This window comes from Cyprinus carpio, chromosome A8 (genome assembly GCF_018340385.1).
Source record: "Cyprinus carpio isolate SPL01 chromosome A8, ASM1834038v1, whole genome shotgun sequence".
Classification (NCBI taxonomy): Eukaryota; Metazoa; Chordata; class Actinopteri; order Cypriniformes; family Cyprinidae; genus Cyprinus; species Cyprinus carpio.
In genome coordinates, this window is record NC_056579.1 from 8,406,919 (window position 1) to 8,434,272 (window position 27,354).

General features: G+C 37.4%; 1 protein-coding gene across 4 annotated transcripts; it reads right to left on the minus strand.

The window, feature by feature from the left end:
• Positions 1-423: 423 nt before the first annotated feature.
• LOC109107480 (oxysterol-binding protein-related protein 9-like) lies at positions 424-26,259 on the minus strand. 4 transcript variants are annotated; one of them, XM_042761927.1, is made up of 24 exons: positions 26,090-26,257; positions 24,218-24,268; positions 22,801-22,879; positions 16,806-16,879; positions 12,928-13,023; positions 12,772-12,819; positions 12,500-12,529; positions 12,357-12,407; positions 11,790-11,828; positions 9,714-9,807; positions 9,425-9,529; positions 7,566-7,725; positions 7,128-7,234; positions 6,620-6,738; positions 6,448-6,533; positions 5,908-6,082; positions 5,700-5,784; positions 4,208-4,318; positions 4,058-4,121; positions 3,806-3,946; positions 3,515-3,593; positions 3,345-3,436; positions 2,335-2,470; positions 424-1,945 (listed from the first exon to the last, which is right to left on the minus strand). In XM_042761927.1, exons 1-24 carry the CDS (start codon positions 26,252-26,254, stop codon positions 1,871-1,873), a joined length of 2,262 nt encoding a protein of 753 aa, XP_042617861.1. In that variant the 5' UTR covers positions 26,255-26,257; the 3' UTR covers positions 424-1,870. The 4 variants fall into 4 exon arrangements, with proteins under 4 accessions (XP_042617861.1, XP_042617862.1, XP_042617864.1 ...); XM_042761928.1 differs by lacking the exon at positions 11,790-11,828 and having other exon boundaries at positions 26,090-26,259; XM_042761930.1 differs by lacking the exons at positions 22,801-22,879; positions 24,218-24,268; positions 26,090-26,257 and adding an exon at positions 17,825-17,909.
• Positions 26,260-27,354: the final 1,095 nt, after the last annotated feature.

The following is a 27,354-nucleotide window of genomic DNA, read 5'->3' on the forward strand; positions in this document are numbered from 1 at the left end:
GCAAAACAAGTTTCTATAAGCACTTCATTAATGAGAACATTCACATACGTTTTGCATTCATTATGTGTGTACATAATCTCTTAGCATTCAAAACTTATAGTAAACAAGATTGATTTTATATGGAGCTATTGTGAAATATTGTGTACTTTTTCACAGCTGACCAAAAAATGTCCACAATTTTTTGTTTTCCCAGTCATTCATTTCTGAATAAGAATTTTTAAACACTAATTTATAGTTACTAGAAAAAGCAGAACATACCTAGAGAAAATACACATTAACTGCGACTTAAGAAGTTTATTAATTCCCATTACTTTGGAGATCAAAATGCAACAAATCCCTGTAGTTCAAATGAAGTGAACACCTACAGCATCATTCAACTCTGGATGTCTGGAACAAGAAATTGATTCAACCTTCTCACACAAATTGGTCTCACTGAGATTTAATATTATACTTTAATACATGGAAATCTGGTACAATCAACTGTTGTCAGGCAAAAAAAAAGTTTTTTGGGGATTGCTTCTGGAAAGCAAATTGAAGCGAAAGTGAACTTTACTGCATAAGGCCTCCAATTCACTACAGAATATGAAGAGCAAGTGGCTTTTTAAAGCTGTAGCAGTAATAATGTTTCGCTGTAACGGCATCTCAGAAAAAAATAAGTATAATACAATTTGATTTTGCTTGATAATGTTACACAATGTATAGACGTCATTCCAGGAGAAAACACTGACCTGAGTGACTCCATGCATCCACAGACTTTACCTTCAAGAAGTGAATCAAATCTTTCCGATACATGACTATATGAAATGTATATATTTATTTGGATTAAAATGTGACATTTCACAGAAAGAGAGATTGCAGGGCAATTTGTGATAACGTTGCTTGACCACAGCAAGAACAGATTTGTCAAATGGTTTTATTGTGCACCTTTACCATTTCCTACTGGACAGTCCAACTTTGTACTGAGTTGATAAATTATGTGGACACTCAAGCAGCAATCTATAAAAAAAAAAAAAAAAAAAAAAAAACAGCCTGCCCGAGGCTCTAGAGCATATCAAATCATTCCCAAAAAACAAAACACATATTTGGAATGGAATACAACCATGGCAAAGTTGTCTCAAATTTCAACCCTGTCATGTAAATAGTCAGTTTTGCTCATTGTGGCTTTTGGAACATGAAACTGCATCCTCTTAAAAGACTCATGATGATGGAATGGAACATAAAAGGAATGGTTGCCGTCATGTATGTATATTCAAAACAGTTACTATTGCCCTAGAGAAAGAAGATAAATGGAAAACAAGAATATATCATATCTTCTATATATATATATAAATATATATATATATATATATATATATAAACAGCTGTAGCTAGCAGTATGTGAACCAAGTTCTCATTTTGTTTACTTTGTGGTTCCAACGTTAAGGCTTTTCGAACATTAAGATACAGCCTTCAATCCCCAGTCCACTACTTCCCTGAGATACAGAACGCTGTAGTTTTCAGAGTTTGTTCGATAAAAACACCTCAACCCTTCAGGAGTGGGAGAGAGAGACACATCCGCTGGGATCGTTCTTCTTTTGCCGCTTGTTTGTTTTGTGATGCTAAAGGGCTTCTGATCACGTCTTCTGTGTGTTCCTGGTGTTTTTTTCTTCCTCAAAGGGTGATAGAGAGGTGGAAGTCTTGAACTAGTGAGCACTAGAGTTTTTTTTTCTCCATTTGTATAGATTAAGTTGGTTTTCTTCTTGTCATTCTTTCAAACTTCGAAAATGCAAAGCTGTTAGGGTTCATTCGTTAGTCATTCCAAGGCTGAATAAGAAAAAAGTGGTTTGCGAGAGAGTTCTGTTTTCTAGACTCTGTGGTTTTGGAAGCGGCCTCAGTGTCGTTGCGATGCTAGTCGCTTCAGGAGGGGCTTGTCGTAGACCCAGCATTCACCGTCCTCATGAAACAGCTGCAGGGAAACAAAGGCAGAACCATTCAAGTGAATCAAGATGCTCGGTCAAAGGTGTTTTATATTCAATTAATGCATGTTCTTATATCTCCAGAGAACATTTCAGCACAATAGCTCCTGCTAAAACAATAGGTCTGTCTGATTGCTAAATTCAGCACGAGTTGGTTGGTTTGGGTAAAAGCTGAAGCATATTTGGAGAAAATGAATTTGAAAAACTGTCAGGCACTGTTGGGCTCTTTAAACATCCAGCTATGTGCATCATGGGTAACGTTCAGTGGAAGAACATGCTGCTTAAAAGCAACAGGAACCAATTAAGGAGCATTTATCAGAGTCATATTTCAGTCTCATTATTTCTCACAGCACATTTGCGTGTACTTAAGCACACTCACTCTCGTCTCCCATTGCATTTCCTTCTCCTTCCTTTCTCTGGCCTCTGCCCTCTGTTTCTCCTCCAGCCTGTGTTTGGCTTCCGTCGCAGCATCAATGTCCTTCAGTTTCAGGTTCGTTGTCACGTCCTTCCACAAACTGACAGCCAGACAGAGAAATAACAGCAGTCTGCATCAGATCATCTCACAAAGGTACCCAAGCAGAAAAAAAACATCACTTCAGCAGGTCTCCAGAGAAAATAAAATAACCAAGCATTTCGAAGATCAGCAAAGAAGTCAGGTGCAAACAAAACTGAACTGGGAATTAAATACTGTGTGTTCCAAAAGTCCACTAGTCAAAATGCTTGTATTTTGCATTCTCCAATTGCAAATTATATTATCAGCATAACTATTTGAGTATTAAGTTGAAGATTAATTAGAAAATGTCTTTGTTTTATTCATCTGCTGCTTTGATAGCAACAACACTCAAGCTGCATGATCCAATGAGAGTCAGAAGTTCACAATGACACAAATGTATGAATCTGATTTGGGATCTAGAAGTAGAACAAAACCTGAAATGATTTTTTTAATTATACAAAATGTAATAATAATAAAAAATATAGCGAAATCCTTAAACTGTTATAAACTTTGTTTATACCCAGATTTAATGGAAATTTCAACTGCAGATTTTCAATGTGGACTATCCAAATCACTTTAAAAACCCTCCCAGACCGAGTAGGAAAATAAGACTCGTTCAGTAAAACAAATAAGATTTAAGGACCTGAGGGATTAAACATTCGTAACTACACAAAATTCAAATGGGTTTTTAAGGCTGGTTTCCCATGACTTGTCAAGAAGGCAAGCCCAAGATTAAAAAGTGTTTGAATCTGCACTGTAGCTTGAGAGAAAATGGACTTTGGAGATGTTTCACATTACGGCAAACCTGTTTCAGAGGCTGTATGAAGGAACCAACATTTAGAAAGCAGAGAGAGAGAAAGAAAAAAAAACTTGTCCGAAAACTCAGACCTACACACCTTCTGGATTCATACTCCAACTGGTCCTCCAATTTCCGCACCTTCTTCTTAACAATGGCAGTTTTCTTTGTGTCAACAAATAGTGCATTTTCCTGAGAGGAAAAGAAATGTTACTTCAATTTTATTCTTGAATGGACTTTCTTTTCTTGTTTTCTAGTGATCAAACTTACCCCCGTAGCCCATTTTGCATACATCACACCATTCCACTCTCCCTCTATAGAGCAAAATGACTTCTTATCATTGGGAGCACTAAAAAAAAAAATATCATGAGGATTTTATTACATACTCTCATGTGACAGTAATCTTAACACACTGCATATACATTTCTTTGCATGAATGTAGTGTCATAATGAAAGAAAACTCACCTCATGGATTAAGGAAGTGACATTTATTCACTTAAAATCTTTTGACTCGAGTGCTACTTTAAAAGCAAACTCATGGACAGTATCACTTTGACTTACAATATCTCAGCAGTTATCCTGTGCGTCTTTCCTCCATAGAACGGTTTGGTGTGGAAAACTATATTGGCACTGTAGCCAGATTTGGAGCAGGAAATATTGCACTCTCCACCCAGCTCAACCCATGGAACAGTGAGGATTGACCTGTTGGAGCACAGTGGGATGGATGAGATGCTCTGTCCACTTCCCCCTCTAGAAATCGAAAAATCTAAAACACATCAGTGTGATAAAGTGATCAAACAGAACAATGCTTACCTCCCGTAGCCATTGGGAAATGTAAGAATATAGTGCTCATCATATTCAAGACAAGACACACAACCTACGGCAGACAGGAGAGGACAATTAATTAAGCACTGCAATGGCACTAATGTGTATTAATCACCACTTAACAACGTCCTTGACTACCTTGACCAATATTATGGACACCAATAGACATTCCAAGGAACTTCGATTTCGTCCAGATGTGGGCGTTGAACTGGATTTTTTTACTGAAACACTCAGCATAAAACGCAGATACTGCAAAAAGACAAAGGTGGTAGAAAAATGTAAATTTACCCCAAAATCTCAACAGATTAATGCATTAACATTATCAAAGAGTTTAATAAATAAAATCACTAATTAAACAACTGGAATGATTTGACTTTTGACTGTTTATTTTAAACAAGTTTAATAAATAAATGACTAATTAAACAAATAATTATTTTACTTTTCAGGACCAGCAACAGATTAAGGATGAGGTCATTTCTGGTAACTTGTGTAAGGTCCACCCAATTGGCCCAAAGAAGGAATCCAATGGTGTCTGAAGGGTTTCTGCGTGCTCGGTCTTTTCGGTGCGCAAAGTAATTTAATTTAAATTAAATTCTAATCTGACTCCATTTTATTATATAAAATGCAAATTTGTTGTCAATTTCTAAATATTATTCTGACACTTGATTATTCTAGTTAACTCTTATTGTGCTCATTCATACAGATTTTCATGTCGCTCATGTTGTTAGTGGACCATGGTTATTAGACAGAGGTAACTGACTAATACTTTAGATGGCTGCCCCATGCTTGCTCATTCTAAAAGTACTTTTGTTAAGTCCCTATAGATCTTTACACACTTGAATAAAGCAACATTATCTCTAATCAGAGGTCACGACCACTACTAAGATACAAGCTGACCAACATTACTTTCTCTGATAGTATCTTTGGCTTGACATGTACACTTAGCTAGAGTTACATTACAGTAAACAAGAGGTTAGGCTCACCCTATTTAGGTTGGTCAGACAACATCTAGTTGACCTAAATGGAAATTTCCTTTTAGCCCTTACAGTCTAAGTACAATTGAACTAATACCAAGTGTTAGCCGGATCACTAAAGATCCAGTTGGTGTGCCCTATGCTCCATCTCAACAACATTTTCTTAAGTACTCAGACCAAGACAAACATCCCCCAAATGGAGACAGGATCTAACAATTGGAATGTGCATTGATCAAGTCCTACACGTGGAAAGTTACACCGTTTGGGGACAGATGGTAATTTGCATGAAAGACACTGGGAAATGGCACACCCTCTACAGCAAACACATATTTCTAAACTCTTAGGATCTGTATTACCTTTTAGTCTACTTCTTGTAAGATTGAGAAAACTGTACCAGTCGCCCTGAGAGAATTCAAATGATGCTAAAAATGACTGTGAATATTATATTATGTTATTGACTATTCTGAGTGAGCTGAGTGAAAGAAAGGATGGAAGTGGATGAAAAGGATAGGTGAGAAAGGGGTTTGAGTTACTGAGGTTCTTCAAGTCTTACACTTGTAAATTGGATCTATTTTCTTCTACTGGTGGTTATGATAAATTTATTTAGTTAGGCATACTCAGGGATAAAGTTATTAATTAGTTAGTTGAACACTTACTAGGAGGGTGGTGAGAAACCTGCTCTGCCACAAATGACACACTGTTTTTGCTACTCCACGGCAATGGCCCATCTGATACAGACTCCTAGAAAGACAGGCAGTGAGCGAGGGAGAAGAAAAATGTTAATACATGGAGTGGCAACAAATAAAATCAGTTGTAGAAGATTCTGCAAACTTCAGCTTTTTAGACCTTCAAACCCACACTCACAGAAGAAGCAGGGTCCTCTGATTCAGGCAGGTCCCAGTGACAGAAGAACACCTCACCCAGAATGGGGTTGTAGGGCTTCTTGGCCACAGATCCTTTCCGACCAGCGTGAAAGGCTGAGAGGTACCACTTTACCACCTGCACCATGCGGTCCCTTGGATCCTGCTGCTCCGCAATACTGCAAAATGTGCCAATCACAAGTTTATTAAAATGCACTGTTTGAACAAATCAACTTAGAATGAATCACACTCCTATTTCAGAGAGCAAAGATATTCTAGCAGAGCATGTTTGATTATCTCCTCAGCTCATTTGGTTGCAAAGCTGTGTGAGATATATAATAAAACAGCAATGTAATATTCTGTCAACGGTTAATTACTAGAACAGTACATTGGAAACAGCTCAGCTGCTGTCTGGCTATTCAGAAATGTAGTCAAGTTAGAAGCATTGCTACATCTAAATTCATCAGTTATTACAGTGCTGCTGTAATCAGAATGATAAGTCCATATGGTATGAGATCTATAGACAAGACAGGACGAGCGCTACCTTACGAACAAATCCGGGTGTGCAAAGAAATCTGCATACATTTCCAGCAACGACCTCCGCTCTAAGATAAATGTCGGCAAGACAACCTGAGAATGACAAAGATGGATTAAAAGGTAGAAATGATAAAAAAAAGAGATGGGAATGTGAAAAAGAGAAGGTTGTTTGTGTTAACCTTGGTGAGATCCATGCCCAGTCGCACTTGAGACAGCAGATGCATGATGACACTTTTGTGTTCTTCCACAGATTCACCTTCGTCATTATCATCTTTCTCATCATGACTGTCAAACTGATCTAAAAAAAAAAAAAAAAAAAAAAAAAAAAAAAAAAAAAAAAAAATGTACAGCAGTTACAGTTGTTAAATTGTAATAATAATTCACAATATTGTATTTAGTGTATTTAAATAAATGCAACTTTGGTGAACATTAGAAACTTCTTAAAAAGAAAAAAGCTGAAAAATCTTAATTATTCTTAATAAATATTTAAATAATATAAAAATATTTATTATTATTCATCTTAATTATACTATACATATTGTGAGTTTTTGCATGGTGCTGGTGTTAAGTGTTAAAAGTGTGTTAAAATCTAAATATATATAAAAAAATATATATATTTGCTCCGATTCATTTTAGGAAACTTAAGCGTGAGGAACGTGCGCATGTATGTGTGTGTGTTCTGTGTACCTGCATCAGTGGTGCCGTTCGACATGGAGGAGTTGATTGATTCATTGGTGTCTGGCCGTTTTAGGGCTGTGCTATCGTCACTGTTCACAGCAGCAGATCTCTTCGGACTGCAGAAACACAAGAATATCATGTCAGCTTATTCCAGAATAAATTATGTTTGTGTGTGTGAGTGAGTCCATGCGCTGTTTTAATTAGGTCAGTGTGTGTGTCTTTTTGTTTGCAGTAAATAGCGCGTGGGAGTGTGTTTATCTCTAAGCAGCACTGTTTTCACATAATGCAGTGTTACTTAATGTGCATGTGGGCAGGTGCTACTATAATTGACTTGTGCAGCAGTACTTCAGTGAGTTTTAATTATATAGAAGTTTTTATGTGTGTATGTGTGTTTCTGTACATTACTTACACTATTATGTGTTTCGGTGTGGTGTGTGGTTAACTCACTCTATGCAGTGTTTTGGTGAGGTGCTGCTCTGATAAAACTCATCAGCATCGTAAAACTCATCTTCACTGCTGGAATAGGAGAAGTCAGGGACAGTGTGGGGTGGTACGTTCATGTGACTGGGCGAAGTCACGCTGCTGCTGGGAGCTGAAGGACCACTCCCTAAAACCACAGGAAGAAAATTAAACTAATAAATGTGAGAATAAATGTAAGTGTGCTGATGAACTACGACTAACCGCACTCATTTAAGCAATACCATGGCCGGCAATCAGTGTAGTTCAGATATGGGTTGAGGTTTTGTGCTTTTGCATAAGAGGCTGGCATGTGGGCTTCGAATAAATAGCATGGCTGATAAGATCATGCTTAGTAATACAATACATCCATAGCTGATTTCACAAGCAAAAGCTCTGTTTTTAAAAACTGCAAATATGCCAGACACCTTGTACAAATCACATTCACAGTCCTAAACACACACAAACACAAAAAGTGTATTTCAGAATAATCGTTGGACCAACAAAGCAACAGATTTTAAAAACTGATTGTTTAATATTTACCCCTGACATCACTCTTCACTGGTTCATTTCAATTATGACACCAACAAAAACATCAGGTTATATTTTACATTAATTAGGTATTATTTATGCACTACTTAGTATTACTGAAATTGAATGTAATTATTTCATACTTTTTAACTAATGTAATAAAATAAAAAGCATGCTTTATTAGATATATTTTTTTTGTATTTTAGGAGTAATTAAGGATATTAACATAATATAAAAAAATCGTAAAAAAAAATTATAGTATTTTAGCATTAAATAATGTTAAAATACAAGCATTTTATTAATTTCATTCATATTAATGAAAAATGTAAATCACACGTTCTAATTTAAAATGTAATAAAATAAAAAAGCTTGTTTTATTAGACTCATTCCATTTGATCATTTTCATTTATTATTAGAGTATCTATATCTAAACATCTTCAAAAATCTAGTATTTTACTATTTATGCACTACTATATAAAATATATAACAATAAACAATATTAAAAAAAAAAAATGTATTTTTTAAAATTATTTAAAATGTAATGAAAAAGCACATATGTTTAGGTTTTCTATTTTATTATTTTTATTTATTTTTATTTTATTATTAGAGTAATTGAGGACATTAACATCTATAAAAACATCTTTAAAACCTCTTTCAAAATGCTAGTAATTATTACACAATTGTATGTAGTTCAGGAATGTAGCAACAAAACAGAAAATGGCTAGCAAGATAAAGCATGCATATTACTGTGATGCTGTTAGCCTAATAAATTAAATGTTTGGTTGTGTTGATAAGACAAAGACTGTTCAAATGCTCAAAGATGTCTAATGAAATCAGCCCTGCCTACAATGCAAGCACTTTCGGCATGAATATAAATGGAAACCCTGATTCACAGTCTGCACTTTTGAACTCCTGACTGTGTTTTATGCGTAGTTTCCTGCACTGCTGTCCAGAGTGCTACCGATCAGCTGTGTTTTTGCTGAGCTCAGCTCTTCCTGCACTGCCTCAGCAGAAGCTGGACTCTCTGAGCCCCTGTATCCAGCACTAATGACAGTCAGGGGAGAACAGACAGACTGCGGAGAGAACAGCTCTGCCTGCATCCCCACTGCAGCGGAATACTACGGGAATACTGCTTCTTCTCACATTGGAAGGAGTAGTAAGATTAGCTTCATCCTAAATAAAGTGCTTTCTTACAAAAATAGCTTCATTCTAAGATTAAGTCTAATGGTAATTTGGTGATCAGTATATAAGCATCTGCCTATATATAATAAATATAAACGCATAACATACACACACTATATATGATTGTTGGTTCATACCTGTGCTGTTGGGAGTGGGGGTCTGAAGGCTGCCCATCACCGTGACAACAGGGCCCACGGGTAATGAAGAAGGCCTCTGTTCTGTTTTGCACACCTGAGCTCCATCTACGGATGAACACACACCCTTCATATGCCCTTGGGCTTTATAAGTGCACACAAAATTTGCAAACCAAATCTAATCTCAGAGTTTTCAAATCAATAGACTACAATGCCAAGAAGCCTTTGATATATACACACAACAATATTAAGGAATGAAATTGAGAAAGAGACAGAGAAAAAGACAGCTCACCTGTGGGTAGAGTGGTCTGCGTTGGCATGGCACTGACTACAGAGGTGTTGAGAGGGGCAGGCTGGAATACCCCATCCACTGGGTTTATGGTGCTCTGCAGAGAACAACAGACACGATGCAAAACACAGCTCTCACAGGAAAACACATTATAAATACACCCTCTCATAGGAGTTTTCAGTTTCAATGCCCAACCCAATCATCACAGAAATCCTCAGGGGAAACAAGGACTTGTGATATTCAGTTACTAGAACTGTGTAAAGGGATAGTTCACCCAAATATGACAATTCTGGCATCATTTACTTACCCTAATATAGTTCTAAATATAAATGACTTTTCTTTTTTTTAATGGAAAACAAAAGACGGACGCTCCTTAGAAGTATAATGAACTTTCATTTCAGAGTGGCCAGGACACTTCCACAGAAGAAATACTGATTTTGAACAACACAAGATTGACCTTAAACTATCCCTTTAAGGTGCTGAAAGAATTCAAATATCCATGATATTAAGTGATATATTCAGACATACAAAATATATTTATTGGAAAAAAAAAGAAAATCTCCAGTTGACTCTTCAATGCTCTGATTTCCTTCATGAAATAGTAAAAACATTGTTATTTAAAGACATGAAATCATGATATTAATAACACCATTTTCACTACTATTCAAATGTCTGGGGTCAGTAAGGGTTTTTTTTTTTTTTTTTTTTTTTTTCAGTAAGGCTGCAATAAATTGATGTCGTTATAAGATGTCATATTATGCAAGTTACATGCATTACCATTTCATCAGTTCATTTTATGCATCCACATTCTTTCCACATAGAGACACAGAACTAGTCAGTGACGTTTTGATAATCAAGAGAAATATCTGAAGTAAATCACTGAATCCGATTCAGTGCTTTATAATAAACTGTGTCCAAATGAGCAACCTCACAGCTGTGGCCCGTGTCCGTCACAATGAATCGTCACAATATACAATAATCACTATGAGTCAATCTCTGCCTTATGGTAACTAAACACCGAGCATCTGTCAGTCGGCACAGACTCAGACACAAGGCTATTAAGCTCTACACCCACGTAAACAAGATCATCCCAAAATCCTGCTTATCATACACTAAATAGCCAAGGCAGAATGATAAATAATCTCTATCCAGCATTGAAACACTGACATCACAGGGCACAGCGGTAAGGTTACTTCACCTGAAAAAATACAAGGGTGAAAAAAGGCATGCAAGGGAGTGAGTGAAATGAGTTTGGAGGGTCTTTTCTGCAAAAGGAATTTTAAAAGATTGTTGTCCTGAATAATCAGTTTCGTTGTACCACAACAGAGGCCGCTGCTCTTAATTAAAAGCCAATTGGAGCAATTCGAGCCCTGCAGTGAATACATAAATACTAGAATGAGATTAAATCAAGAGGCAGAGACACTCAGGTAATCACAGATTCAGAAGGAATAAACTCAAGAGTCCAAAAACAGAAGAATACCACATTTGGTTAAAGTCCTTAAATACCGTTTGCATTTTTAAAGTTTCATTTTCAAAAATATGCTGTAATGCACATAAAACATTATATACATATTTTAGATTTTCAACTCAAACTAAACTGGTCTGCGAGGAGCATTAAATGTAGTTGTGGATTACGTCACTTCAGCACCAGCCTTGATGGTTATTGACCCAATGAGAGCCTCCGGGTAGGTCGTAATAGATCCGTATTCATTTGTCCTACATGGTTCAATAGCATGTATGTCAATGGAAAATAAATGATTATTCTGCGTGCACATATGCGTGTCTTATGTTTGCAAGGTTTAAGCAGTTAGGTTCAATCATAATGATGGAAAGAAGTATTGAGGTTTAAATTTGTTGCAAATCATGACCACAGGAAAGGACAGGTCCAGAATTACCCGACAGGAAGTGTAAGAGAATGAAAGCAGAAAAAAAAGAGAGATGTAGACGTGGTGGGCAGAGCCCTCCGATCAAGGTCATGCACATCTCAGTTCAGTTTTAAAAATGTGATTTCAGTGGAAGAGAGAACAGTAGCACTGTTTGATTTAGACTAGTTCATTGCTAAGGAATGTCAAAACTTACTATCAGTCCGTTTGCGTGTTGCTGTTCGTTACTTTGATCCTTCAAATTTTGGAAAAGAAAACACAAATTGAAAAATAAGGCAACTCCACTGTTGGGAGAAGGTAACAAAAGATGCAAATGGTCTCTGCTTTAATTTGAAGCAATAACAATGTTCATTCTCTCAGGCTATGTTCACACAGTCAGTGTTTGTGATTGTCAACTGTATTTACTTACAGGTCTCCATTCATAGTCAAATTTAAAGGAGTTAAATAATTCATTGTAATTAATTTGATACAACCAAGGTCAAATTTTTAGGTCAATGTGAGCATAACCATACTTAGCACTGTAAAACAAGTCTGACAATCGTATTCTGCTGCTGTGTGAACATGGCCTTAGTGTAGGAGAATCACCTCTCCAAACCATTAATATGGGACCTGTTGGAATGTTCATAAGCCAGCCAAAATAAACATTAACAGGGTTATGGAAAATTACAGGTTGGGTTGCACAAGACACCTAAATATTAACACAGTAGGCAGACAAAACACAGGTGCATAAACATTCTAAGCTTATGAGACATCTTAATCTTACCTTGGCAATCTGTAGAAGTACGATACAGTGTTTGATGGACTCTACCATACTCTAAAAAATTTAAAACAAGAAAGGAAAATGAATTCCACAACCAAATTTAAATCCAAAATGCATTAAGAGGGTGAAGGTGCAGATGCCCTTACACAAGTCGTGTCCTTCAGGTTCTCGGTTTTCTGTCAATGGGACAATAAAGAACAAGAAAAGGGACAGTTTCAGTTAGAATTGTGAAATGACCTTAAAATAAAAACAAAGATGCACCTTTACAAAACCTAAAAAAAGCAGAAATGAAAGCCTGAGACCAAATGACAGTCTCATGAGTTTCATCCCCTAAAATAGGCTTAAAGTGTGACTCTCGGTAAAAGACTCTGATAGACGATGCATCTCTAATGACACAAATAAAACGATCATGTCTTACTCTGCGTGACTCATCTTCCTTGCAGTCTTTAATCTTTTCATCGAAGAGCTAGAAGATGCAACAAGAACAGGAATTAGACAGCGATCTATGTAAAAAATGATGTCAACTCAAAATGCAAGGCACTTTTGGGTCTTACGATATAAAAAAAAGCCTTACTTTCAACTGGTCGATCAAAATCTGCAAATACGCATCAGCTTCAGCTAGCTTCTTGTCGAAGTCTTGAACGCTGGGAACGAATGCTGTTTCTGCCTCCTGCAAGTGAAAGTAAGAGGGATCGGTTTCAGTCCTTCTCCAGTGTATAAAAGCTTCCATGGTGTCCTAAGCTCAGTCACGTTCTGCTTTCGAGAGGAACAGAGCACAACTGCTCCCTGCTTCTTCACATTTCTCTCTAACAGCATTAACTGAATTACACAATTAGACAACAGGCATAAACAGAGATCAGACCATAAGAGGGACTGAAACTGAACTGCAGAATAAAGGCTACAGGCCGAGACTGTTTATTGATAGTTATTGATACTAGAAATCTAGAAAGCAAAGTCATCTGATGCACATCAAACACCGCAACAAATACTGTGAGTTTTAAGGACATGAGGTCAGCTGATCATTATCTCGTACAATAATATTTCTGATCCTTTCTGTGTAACTGATTCAAGAAATTTAAGGTTGAAAAAAGAGAAACAAAAATATCTAGGTTGTTTAAGATGATCAATAGACTTGTCATGACTGATATGCAGACCTGAACTTTAATGAACTTAAATGTTAAGTTCTGAGAAATACACAAGCGAATTCAGATTAAAACCTTAAAAAAGCTTCCTTATAACTACAACAAAACATTTAAATATTATTACTGTAACACGGAAGAAGTCTGGCAACCTTATTAGAAAGGCAAACCAGAATTCCTTCTTCTATTAATAGCATAACCACAACCTTAAGCTATTCGAGACCTCTTCAGTTAAACTGTCAGACTAGCCTAAAGCTAATAGCAGCTAGCCCAGGTGGCTTTGAGGAGTGAAGTTTTGATAGCACAGGCAATGTTGGCAGTAGCCTATAAAAGAGAGGTACTCCCTGGTCTGGGGGTCACTGTCGTGAGCTTTGGGTCTTGTCGGCCTTCATGAAAGACCTCACGGTGGAGATTGGCCAAACTGAGTTGTATGGGAAAATGAAGAAAAGCCATGGGCAGCTGACTTTAGGTCAAAACGGTAAACATTATAAAAATAGGTCAAAGTCTGCAGGAGCAGAGCAAATCCGCTCAGGAATCAAAGGTTAAGTGGAATATCAGTATGCACGTGATTCACTGAGTTGACTGCATACACATGTATGTAGACACACAATAAAAGATTTAATGAGTTTTGCTGCTTTTAAAATAAACTTAAGATCAAATTCCACTCTGAAGGCATGGCCTGATGCTAATCTACAGGTTATTTGTACTTCTGTCATGTAAGAAGTATAGGAGGGCTTTTATAAAGCACTCTGTCTTGCCAAAATGAACTCCCTAAACAATGAAGGCAGGATTTATTAACAGCTGGAATGAAAGCCTGAAACGTTTTGACAACTCATAACACAATTTGCAAAAGTACTTCACACTTTAAGCATTGCCACAAGAGCCATTATATCAGACAGGTCAGTTTTATCTTTCAGGTCAACTATGGTCATGCCGGAGCAACAGTAGTGGATACAATAGCATATTATTATAGGGATTCAATATTGGAATAGTCTGCCGCAGTCTTCCACTTATCATACTTTCAAAAATTAAATTAATTAAAAAAATGACTCATGACAAATCAGTCGTGTAACCAATTTAAGTCATGTTTTTTATTTGGGGTATTTTGTTTCCTATGTGACGCTTGTATGTACACCTGCCTACGGACTGCTGATGTAAACTAACAAGGTTGATATTCTAGCTTGTTTACATTCGGTATTTTATATTTAAATGTTCATTAACATATGATGATTATGGTGGATTCAGTACAATTCACCAAAAATCACAATATGAAAAACATAACAAAAAAAAAAAACTCCTGATCCTATTATACACAAAATAAATATGAGAACAGATAACTTTTATAAAGTTTTAAACAATTTTTTTTAACAATTTTTTAACATTTTATTTTTAACATTTTTTTTCCATGAATAGTGAATATTACAAACAGTATTGTAACTATTCTTCATTCGTTTTGTGTGGAACAAAAAAGCACAAATAACCTCAGAGGATAGCGTAACACTAATTTTGAGCATGACAATTTGCACTTATATTAATGAACCTAAATGAGTAAGCCTCACAATCTCAAGAAATCATCACAGGTAACTTGTATTTCCGACAATGGTTAATTTCTGGTTAAGGGATAAACAGATGTGTGATTTAACTACTATATGTTAATATATTTGGCATACTCTTTTATTGAAATGCATATTCCCTGGGAACTGACCCACAATTCTCTATTAAGTATGCTTGGTCATATCCTACAGGCACCATAAACATCTCACCTCCCAGCAGCCCCGAGATCTACTATTTTAGCATGAACAAATTGCTAAAATACCTCTTGACAAGCATTTGCGACCACAAGAGAGCATCACAGTTATTTTATCCTGTGCCTGGCAGAGGAAAGCCATGGCATGCTGAGAGCTACATGGTAGCTGTTAACACACACCTGAACATACAGACTGTACAGACAGGAAGCTGTTCCCATTGACTCACTCTTTTAGTCTGACTCATAGCAGAAAATCTGAACATCCAGCACAACTGCAGAGAATTTCAGTGTGAATCAACTAAGCCACCTGGGGTGTATAGGCTATCGTTGTGCCTTTTTAGGCAAGAAACACGCCAGTGAGACATTTGAAAAGCAAACACACAAGTCTGACTTAAAGTCATGTGCTCTATTATGTCAGCACAGACCCTTCACACATGATGTGGCTGAGATTGCAAATCACAAGTTAGTAGAAAAGTAACTACGCACGTATGACCCATGCCCTATTTGCACCCGCAAATGCTTCCCTACCTTCGTGAACATACACACCCACCCACCCACCCCTACCTGTCCACACTCACACACACACACACAGCATGATTTAACGCATCAGTAAATTTCAACAAAGATACTCACTCGGTTCTTGCCACTGCAGGACATGCCTTCACAAATCTGACCCACACTCATAGAAACACTTTCAATATCAGTTGAAACACCCTTTCCTGTAAGTTCCTTCTCTAAAGGAGGGGCGAATAAGGTGAACAAAGACCTATTAGCTTGCCGGCTGATTCAGAGCCGTTCTATAAACCACTCTTGACCAGGAACAGTAGACTTCCTCAAAAGAAAAAAAAAGAAGAAGAAAAAGTAGCATAAGCTCTACAGACTGTAGAAAACACAATACAGTGCTGTGATTGGATCTGCCATCTGCTGCACAGGAGGGGCTGGCTGAATAAGCAAAGCTGTGATTGGCTGCTGGAGATCATGTGACCGGACATCTGCGCACAGTCTGCGTGTTGTTACACGCAGCTGCCAGTCAGCAGGTTTAAAAAATAAATAAACAACCGCAGAGCTAAAGTACAGCAGAAACAGATAGATATTTGAGAGGATAGGATGAGGGAAAGAATACAGAGGGAGAGGAAGGAAGTAAGCATGAAAAATTCATAAAATTATTTATAAGATGGAAAAAAAAAAAACTAACTAAAGCTGCATGCTTTTCTCAGCCTGTCCTGGTTTCCTCCATTGGCACGGAGCAGGTGGGCATGTCTAGCACATTCAACACACTCAGAGCTCCTCTTCAGGCCTTTTTTTTGTAGTTTTCAGATCATTAGAAAAGCAAATCTTTCACAGAATTTAATTAAAAAACACATTATGCTTTCCTAATGACAGCCAATGGGAGGACACATTTGTTCAAATTAATTTTTTTTTGTTTTTAAAAACTCATTACATTTTTTTTTAATTGCAATAAAAATAAGAACAACAACAACAACTTTTATTTTATTATTATTATTTAATTTACTGTTTTTTTTCACCTCTCCAAGATCATACATGTGGCCTTGAAGTGGCTCTTACCTGCTGAAGGGTGTGGCGAAGAATCGTCCCCTCTAAGGCATGAATCCACTTCTCCCGCTCATCTGCGTCACGGGCTGAGGGGGAAATATCCAAAAAACACATCCATTAGTAATAAGCAGACAGACCACACACAGCATGTGAAATGAAGAGTGGAGAATGACCCTGCTGTGGAACTGTAAAGGTGACAGCAGTAACTACAGCTCTGTTGTCGAGTTTCACGAAGACAAGACAGGGTTGTGGTTTAAGTTAAACAGGAACACAAACAAATGAAAGCCTCTGCCCTTGTGTAAATACGAATGGTGAATAACACTTGTGGCGGAGTTTCTTATAGAAAAGAAGGATGAAATGTCAGAAAAGCCATGGTCTGGCTAAAACAAAATATCTATAAATCAAGCATAAAACTATAAAGCCTACAACAGTCAAGGAGATGGTTTTCAGTAAATAATGACTTAAATTCAGTCTGTTTTTCAAACAAAGCTATCACGTGACACCAGAAGACTTAAAATATAGAGCAATAGCTGTACGGATCACTTTTATGGACCACTAGAGCAACTGTTCACCGTCCACTTTCATTGTACGTAAAAGAGCAGCGTGAACCTTCCTCAGAACATATCTTTTTGTGCTCCACAGAAGAAAGGAATCCATAAAGCATCACATGTTATGAGGTAAATAGTCAGTTTCAAAAATACTATATGTAGGCCTGAAAAGGTACCACAAAGTGTATAGACATATATATTAGCCTAAAATTCTCTCTGTCTCACTAACAGCCATTAGTTATTCATTTGAACCATTCCCTCAGGGAACAGATGAGAAACAGCACTCCAAACATAACATATAGCTTCGATGGATGAAGGTTCAAAGCTCAGAAGAAAATCTAAAAGCTTTCAGAAGCACAAAAAAGATCTGACACATGCAAATCACAATTGACACATCCATGGAATCAGTTAATAATCTATACACCTGAAACAGAAATATCAACAATACAAATGGTTTAATATCTTCAAGAAAACAACTTTTACCTGCTTATAAAATACAGCAGAGTTAGTGTTTGCACAGGACCACCAAAGCCATCCTATATCAATGGAACATGCTTGAAATCAAAGTCCCAGATCCGTGTGAGACTCACCGTCCAAAACAAACACGACCCCTCCCTGCGCTACTGAGACCAGAGCAGAGATCACATGATGCGTGATGCCAGGCTACCTCCACTCGCTAGCCAATGAGATGTCACTAGGTGAGGTAGTTGAGTTGATTACAAAACACTGCACTTGTCCGTTATTTGGCATTAACATTGACCTAAAGACTACAGCAACAGCAAAACCTTGAGTAGAATAGGAAATTTAAAATATCATTATCATTAACAGCAATAAATTATACATTTAATAATATAAATTAAATTATAAACAATGTAATGCGAATATCATCAAAGAAATGGACACTTTAACTGCCATTTACTTGAACTGAATGTTCTTTGAGCAAATGCATGAGAGCTTACTTATGTCATCACCTATTTTGCACAATGTAATTCAGTGTTTAGTTGCTCCTCTCTCCATCTCTACCCTATATACTGAAAGAAAGGTGGAGTGTGTCTCTGGAGAGCAATGGCGGACGTCTGGAATGAGGGCACCTTAAGCAATGTCCCCTTCTAATGACACTCCGGCAGTATGCAAGAGAAAGAGAGAAACTTCAGCACTCAAACAAACTGTCTCATCATTTACACAAATCCTTTTAAACATAGTGAACGTTAAAGACATCTCTGCTACACTAGCAGCTGCCGTCAAACAGCAGAATGTTTTCACCAGACTTGCCACTAAGCTACTAAAAGATGTTCAAGGATGGTGAAGCAAAGAATAACAGTCGGAGGAGTTAAAAGAATGTGTGTGTGTGCAATGATAATAAAATCTGGCTGACAAATTATTTACATGTCATGGTCAATATTGATGTTTCTTTGAAGTATTCTGCGAAAAGCTGTCACTGGGGTGGTACCTTTTCAAAAGGTACACTTTTGTACCTTTTAGGTACTAATATGTACACTTTAGGTACTTATATATATCTTTAAGGTACCAACATGGACTTTTTAGGCACAAAGGTGTGCCTTTTGAAAAGGTTCTGCCCCAGTGACAGCTTTTGTACGTTTTTTTCTGAGAGTGAATACATGGTTGATATTAAAATTATTTACACTACCATTCAAATGTTTGGGGTCAGTAAGACTTTAAGAAAGTTTCTTTTTGATAGAAGTCTATTATGCTCAACAAGGCTGCATTTATTTGATCAGAAATAAAGTATACACATTAATATTGGAAAATATTACTACAATTTAAAATAACTGTTTTCTGCTGAATTTTCAGCAGCCATTACTCCAGTCTTCAATGTCACATGATCCTTCAGAAATCATTTCATGCTGATTTGATGCTCATTTCTTATAACTGCATTATCAATGTTTAAAACAATGGTGCTGCTCATTTTTCTATAAATGAATAGAAAGTTCAAAAGAACAGCATTTATTCAAAACAGAAACCTTTTGAAACAATGTAAAAGCCTTTACTGTAATTCTTGATTGATTTAATGCATCTTGGCTGAATAATAGCAAAAACAAAAATGCTACTGACCCCAAACTTAATGCTAGAGTACTATTTTTAATTACAAACAACAATAATAATAATAATAATAATAATAATAATAATAATAATAATAATAACAATATAACAACACTAAAATAAACTTAAAAATTACTCGGGTTTTATTATAATGTACAGTATGAAAAAAATTGACACTAATATTAATAGACTTGCTTTTAAAATTATTGTTAAACTTATTATTTCAAAGATTAACTTATAAAGTGACTATTAGATGATGGAAATGGTCATCTAAATGTAAAAATAGGGGAAATATAATTAGATGTAGTACAGATTTATTGTGCATCCCTGGTGTGTGTCCACCTGTCCAGAAAACATATAGTGAACTGCCTTATATCTTTGTATTGGGAAAGAGCTTTAAAATGCTGCTTAGCTCAGCAGGTTTTGGAAGAGAGCACATGTGTGTGAGTGTGCTCTCCTGCAGTCTCTACTAAACTCACTGCAGCTTCCATGTGACTCCCAGCATCTTTCCACTGCCAACTCTATCCTGTGGAAACATGAGAGTTTGACGACACAAAGAAAAACACACACCAGTAGCTCATTATTCCGCTATGCAACTGTTCCACTTCTATTCTCCCTCTGTGTTATTTCTTTCCCCTTTGGAGCATGAATGCAAATGTTGATCCATTGCCAGTAGGAGCTCAGTGTCTGACAATGAAAGCTTTTAACTGCTTTTTTTGCAGTCAAGTGTCTGAGAGGAAGACAGGTAGAAGCTTTTAGAAAATAAAGGGGCTTTCAGGCTGGACTGATATTGGGCCACAGAAGAGTATGATAAATTATGGATGGTCCTCTAAATAGCAAGTACAGTTCCTCTGAGCCGTCGTTGTGCGAACCTCTCCATATAAACCCGTCTTGATCAGTCAAACTCACCTCATTCTCAATCTTGCTGAGTGGGGAGGTTAACTTTATTCTTACATTCACCGCTATGAAAGTTCAAGCTCACATGGCTTTTGCTGTCCTGCGAGTGTTCATTAAACCATATTTTCATTTAGCAGGTGCATTTCTAGAGCAAGGTTTTGTTCTTTCTACCCTGTAACATCTTAGCAGCATGTTGTTTGATTTTAGCTCAGTGGGCAGCCTGCTATAATCCTGATGATGTTTCACGTTGAAACAAGAAAAACAAAGCAGAGTTTTGCTTAAGTTTAACCTGAACACATCTCACTTTACAAATCACTCCACCCTGCGCTTACCACAAACACTGCAAAAATCAGAACAATGTTTTAGCATCGCAAAGCCAAACTTTAATAGACCGACATGCAACAAAATGGTAATCTGTTTAAAAAAAAAAAAAAGCAAAGCCATTTGCAAAAGGCTGTAGAGACCACACAATAGGAAACAGTAGAAGATCAGACAAATCCAGCATCTTTAATAGCAAAGCTGAATTATTCCAGTCTTCAGTGTCATATGGACCTTCTGAAATCATTCTGATATGCTGAATTTGGTGTTCAAGAAACATTTCTTTTTGTATGAAAACAGTATTTTTGTAGAAACCATGATACATATATTTAGGACTTTGATGAATAGAAAGTTCAAAAGAACAGCATATACTTTAAAGTATTTTGAAACTATTTTTGTTTATTTAATGTTACTTTTGTTAAATTTAATGTGTAGTTGTTTTATAAGAGTGTTTTTAAAAAAAATATTTTTGGTATAATGTTGGTCAGGTCTTTGCACTGTAATGGAGAACCTCTGACACCACTTAAAACACTGAAAAAATAGGAATAGGATATTCCCTTTCAATGAATGTAATCTTCAGATTAATCAGTTATCAAAATAGCTGTTAGCTTCAGCCCACCATACATCATCAGCTCTGTGAACCGACTCTGTGCATGCCATCTGAAACTAGTAGGAATAATAATAACAACAACATTAAAATCTTCATTTGCTCATGTCTTCAACAACATCTTTACTCAAGAATACACCATTCTGAACCTAATGTGGCACCTTGAAAATCTAAAAATAACTAAGATACAAGCAAATTGTGCTGTGATTCCGGTCGACTGATATCAGGAGGCACAAAACCATTTCTGCTGTGGGGTAAATGGCTCTTGCTGCTGCAATGGAGATATGAGAACTGATAGGATGAGTCCCTGAGGATCTCAAGAGGTGGATGGTTTGAAAAGATTGTTGAAACTAAAGCCTGAGCTCCACACTCACACTCACTGAAATACACACATGCAAACGCACAACAGGAAATCTGGCACGGCAGGTAGTTTTTTTTTTTTTTTTAAAGGCTTGGATTTGCATTCCATAGCACAACTGACACACAATGCCAAAGCAGGTCAGTAATGAATTTTACTGGTGACAGTGAAAATTAATAAAGAGAAAAAGAATAATCTTCATTCGGTCTATGTGAGGAAAACTTATCGCAGGATGGAATGAGTCTAAAACGATCACTGATAAATAAAAAAGCCACAATCTTCACATACTCAACACAGTGCCGCCAAGTGCGTATTTTCAAAACCCGTAACTCTGAGAACGAATAAAACGCTAACTAGCATTAATGCAACCAGCCAACTCCACGTGTAAATAAAAACAAAGCATGGATTAAACAAACCCCAATGATAAACGGTCATGGCAGAAGACACAACCAGACAAGTCCCAGCTGAGCGTGACCTTACCCTTCTTACTGAAAAGCCACAGCATACAGTGTCGGAACATAGCAGTGGGTGAGGGCATGGGGAGCGTGAATGCACCCCCGGCAGGGCGGATGCCGGGGGGGTGGAGGAAGACAGATGAGCCAGTGAGAAAAGGTGGAGGCTAGAGGCTAAAAACCTGGAGCTCAGCAGCCAGCAGCCTTGAGTAACACTGCGGTGAGACTCTCTGTTCTACTCCGTTTCTCGAAGAGTTCTTCTAGCTCCAAGGAAATTCCTAGTAGATATTCAATACGGATCCTGGAAAAAAATCCGAGTGCCTCTGATCTCAATTCATAAAACTATGAAATCTGCAGATCGTCCCGTCAATGGTCACAAGAGATAAGCCAGACAAATGCACCAGGCCTAATACATGTATGGATTATGTGCATGCAACTGATGCGAGTGGGTCGTGTTTGCATTAGAATTCTGGTTACTGATGTCATAATCCTCTTTAAGATCAAAATGAGAAAGAGCATGTGGGGGAGAGTGAGTAAGCAAGAGCAAAAATAAAAAGTGTGGAAAGAGGAGAGGAGGGATGAGCAGTATGAAGAGACAGAGAGAGAGAGAGTGCAAGACAGACGGGGCACACGTGATCAGCCGGCTGATGGACGCACTCTAAACACTAGTTAAAAGCATCACAGCAGGAGGTACCAACGAACAGAAGATGAGAGAGGAGATGGACGAGACAAAAGCCCTAGAAGAACGAGAGAACGGAGACCTCACCCTGAAAATGGAAAGTCTTCTGGTCCACGGTAATGGTGAAAGTGCTGTCGTCCTCGTCATCGATTCCAATCACAGCTCCCTGCAAAAAAGGAACGCAGCGAAAGCCATTCAGACTGAGGGACACGTCATTCGCTCCCTCTCTCTTTCTATCGGTTCCTCTGCTCCACTCCCTCACGCACATGAGAAGAGAGAGAGAGAGAGAGAAAGAGAAGGAAAGGGGTGGGAGAGAATGGGTGGAGAAAGAGAAAGAGAGGGGAACAAGGTGGAAAAGGAAGGAAAAAAAGAAAGAGAGAAAGGGGAAGGAGATGGAAATTGAAAAGGGAGGACGGAGAGAAAGAGTGAGGGAAAAACTGCAACACATTCAGTAAGTATAACAGGACCAGAGGAAAAACATGCAACTATTAACTCTTTCACAACTAATGTCCTACCACACCAGATTATCATACACAAATCTAAAACCCTTTCTAACATTATGAAACATTAAACAGAGCAGTATGAAAACATGCCATGGTTTTGAGTAAGAAAATGCAGAAAATATGAAGGAAAAAAATCGAAGCTTTTACTTTAAATACAGACATGCCAGGCAGTACATTTACCGGTTATTGACAGGAAGACAGCAATAACTCCTCAGATCAGACCACAGGCCTTGAGAAGAATAAGCCAACGCCCTAAGCATTTTTAACGTCTCTCTTGGATTTAAGTTAACTGCTCGCTCTTATTTATGACATCACCAATTAAAGCTATGCAATACATTCACATTAACGGAAATACACAAAACTCTTTAACTATCACTTCATTTGCAATTAAACTGCAAGCTGTTTTCAGAGAAATTTCATCCATCTTCATCCTTTTGGCATACAGGAATTATGAACACTAAACCTGGTGATAATAACTTTTACTATATCTTATATCTTTATTTCTCTACAACTAAAATACTCATAATACCATGCAGCCTTAGATTTCACACATTAATTCTACTTTGTAGCTATATTATAACAATTCTTCCCAGTATTAAATTGACATATTTCATAACTGTCCTCTGCATGTTAAACTGAAGAGTGCGCCATCTACCGGTGAAGAGTTTTCACAGCATTCTTTTAAACTGGTGAGGCATACTAAGAGCTTCTAAAGAATTCCTGCAACAGCTTGAGGATGGCTCTTTATTGTTTTAGCATCATTGTATACTAAGCGAGGACCACACAGAAATGTAATTCAACATCCATACTATAATTTCCTGATGACAGATTCACAACAGCAGCTAGGGTTAAATTAACATAACTAAACAAGAATAATAGGCAAAACGAGGACAAGAACAGACATGAGTTAATCAACGAAATGATCTACTATTAAAAAAAATGAATAAAAGAGTGAGAAGATATAACTTAATCCTGCTTTAACAATAAAGAAAGCTTCTTACCCGAAGTCGCACACAGCCTCTTCTAGAGCCACGCATCATCTTGTCCTTGGACTGAAGAAGACAGAGTGTTAAAGGAGAATTTTGCTAAATGACCAACACAGGGATGGAATACATTCAAGTCTCACTTTGCTGAGGATTTAAGAAGTTCACAAACTGTTGGGTCTATGATCATACATGTAACAATTTGGATTTTGCATCATGCATGCAGTAGAAAATAGGCAGAGCTTTTAACATTACTATTTGCCTTTTAATATATATATTATAACAGCTTCAACTCTTCTGGGAAGGTTTTCCACAAGGTTTAGAAGCGTGTTTAGGGGAACTTTTGACCATTCCTCTAGAAGTGCATTCGTGAGGTCAGGCACTGATGTTGGACGAGAAGGCCTGGCTCGCAGACTCCGCTCTTATTCATCCCAAAGGTGTTCTATCTGGTTGAGACACCTCCACACCAAACTCGCTCATCCATGTCTTTATGGACCTTGTTTTGTGCACTGGTGCGCAGTCATGTCTGAACAGGAAGGGGCCCTCCCCAAACTGTTCCCACACCATAATCCCCACTCCACCAAACTTTACACTTGACACGATGCAGTCAGGCAAGTGCCGTTTTACTGGCAACCACCAAACCAAGACTCTTCCATCGGATTGCCAGACAGAGAAGCGTGATTCATCATCTCCAGAGAACACATCTCCACTGCTCTAGAGTCCAGTGGCGGCGTGCTTTACACCACTGCATCCAATGCTTTGCATTGCACGTGGTGATGCAAGTGTGGATGCAGCTGCTCTGTCACGGAAACCCATTCCATGAAGCTCTCTACGCACTGTTCTTGAACTAATCTGAAGGCCACACAAAGGTTGGAGGTCTGTATTTTATTGGCTGCAGATAGCTGGTGACTTCTGCGCACTGTGCGCCTCAGCATGCACTGAGCCCGCTCTGTGATTTTACGTGGGCTACCACTTTGTGGCTGAGTTGCTGTTGTTTCCACTTTGTTATAATACCACTAACAGTTGACCGTGGGATATTTAGCAGTGAGCAAACCTGTGATAGGTGTGGCTGTCTATCACAGCACCACACTCCTGAGAGCGACCCATTCTTTCACAAATGTTGGTAGAAGCAGTCTGCATGCCAAGGTGCTTGATTTTATACACCTGTGGCCATGGAAGTTATCGGAACACCAGAATTCAATGATCTGGAGGAGTGTCCCAATATATATATATATATATATATATATATATATATATATTATATATATATATCATAACATTTGTTTTATATCCCTGTTTGACAGTTGACAGTTTTTTCAGAAAATCAGAGTGAATAGTTATTTTTTACCTATTTAACCCAGTGCCAATAAACAATAACTGGCCAAAAAATTATATGGCCTAAATATGTAGACATTAACAAACCTGAGAGCTCTAGCTTTGGATGACTGTCTTACAGCAACTGCAGCTCTTAGCTTAGCTCTTTATCTTGTGTTTGGACATTATAGAGCTTTCCGGGTGAAGTCTGAAAGCTATAAATGTGTGTTAAGACATTTAATATCCTGCAGCTAACGCATCCAAAACTGCGGTCACATGTGGACGCCTCCACCCTTCAATTTTTGCAAACTGTACTACTGTAAGCATTTTTTCAAGGGAGGTGCCTTCCTGCTGACAACACGTCGAGTCTAACTGCTCATTGGCTAACGGCTTTCCCGGCAAAGCCCGGACTGGCTGGAGTCGCGGTCACTCAAGCTAAGCCCCGCCCCAAACAGATTCCCATCTCCTGACAGGCCTGCGAGTGCTCGTTTGCTTCCCTACATTAAACGTTCGTGGAACGGGCCACTAAGCGATCAACCGTCTCTCATATCTTGTAGCCATGAAAGAAAAACTTACAGTGTAGTATGACAGCAACCCGGCGTTATAGTCCAGTACAAACCAGCGGTACTGCCACCCCTTCATGACGTTAGTCCATTTGCTCAGCGGCCCCTCCATGATGGACGCCATTTTTAGACTTTGCCTGAGTGCTCGCGGGGAGGAGCGCGCGGCGAGAAAAACCATGTGTCTGACGTCACATGCTGAACTATGCCTTACTTTCTAACATTACAAGGATGACTTCTGGAAGCAATAACTTAAATAATAAATAAATGTGCAACATAGCATGGTGGAAGTCAAAAAGAATGAAAACCAACAAGGCTATACATACACGGATATGTTCAGAAATGTAATAAGCTCTGTAGATTTTGTAGCAAATATTGTCTACAAATAACAGTGTAATATTTTTACATGATATATGCAGCTAAAAGTCTTACAGAGGTTTGGATAGTCTTATGATTTTATTTATAAAATCTATTTTAATGGCCTTTTTGTTTATGTATATAAAATAGTCTTTTTTTGTAGTGAACATTTCCATTTAATTATTTTTTTATATTTTCCATTTTCATGTAAAGTTTTAGTTGTGTTGAGTTTTTGTCATTTTTATTCGTTTTTAAAAACGTGTCTAGATTTTTTTTTTACGTTTTAGTTATTTTAGTACATCAAGTTGCAATAACAACTAACTGAAATAAAAGAAGCGTTTTTTAGTTTATTTCAGTTAATGTTTAGTTATTTCGTTTTTGTTTAATAACCCAGCCTTGTAGGATAGAATAGAATAGAATGTATCGTACTGTTTTGGGTCATAATGGCCACTGATTTACTGATCTATTCTGCTCTCTAGTGGTCATTACGTCACTGTTTAATATATACACGATATCGCAATCTCAAACGTTCCTTTCTGCTTGTTTCCTTCCAGACTTAGTTTCTCTTCACACTTAAAAAAAAAACATGCTGCTGGATAATGAAGATTATTTAGAACTTTCTTCTTTTGGTGGATTTGGTCTACCCTATGGAGACATCCCATCAGCAGGCTGTCTCACAGGTACTATACTACATAATACAGTGACAAGGATTATAATTTATGAATTATGGTTAATAAAAAAATCAATGAATAAGAACAAAATTTTGCTAGGCATTACAAAGGTCAAAATCTGAATTTCAGTCATGCTTCTTTGTGAGGATTTTACATTTTGTCATTTAAATGAAGGTTGCAATATTGTTACTAATCATTAAATAATAAATAATAATTAAATAAATATGGCATTTTTCTCCTTTCAGTGCACCAG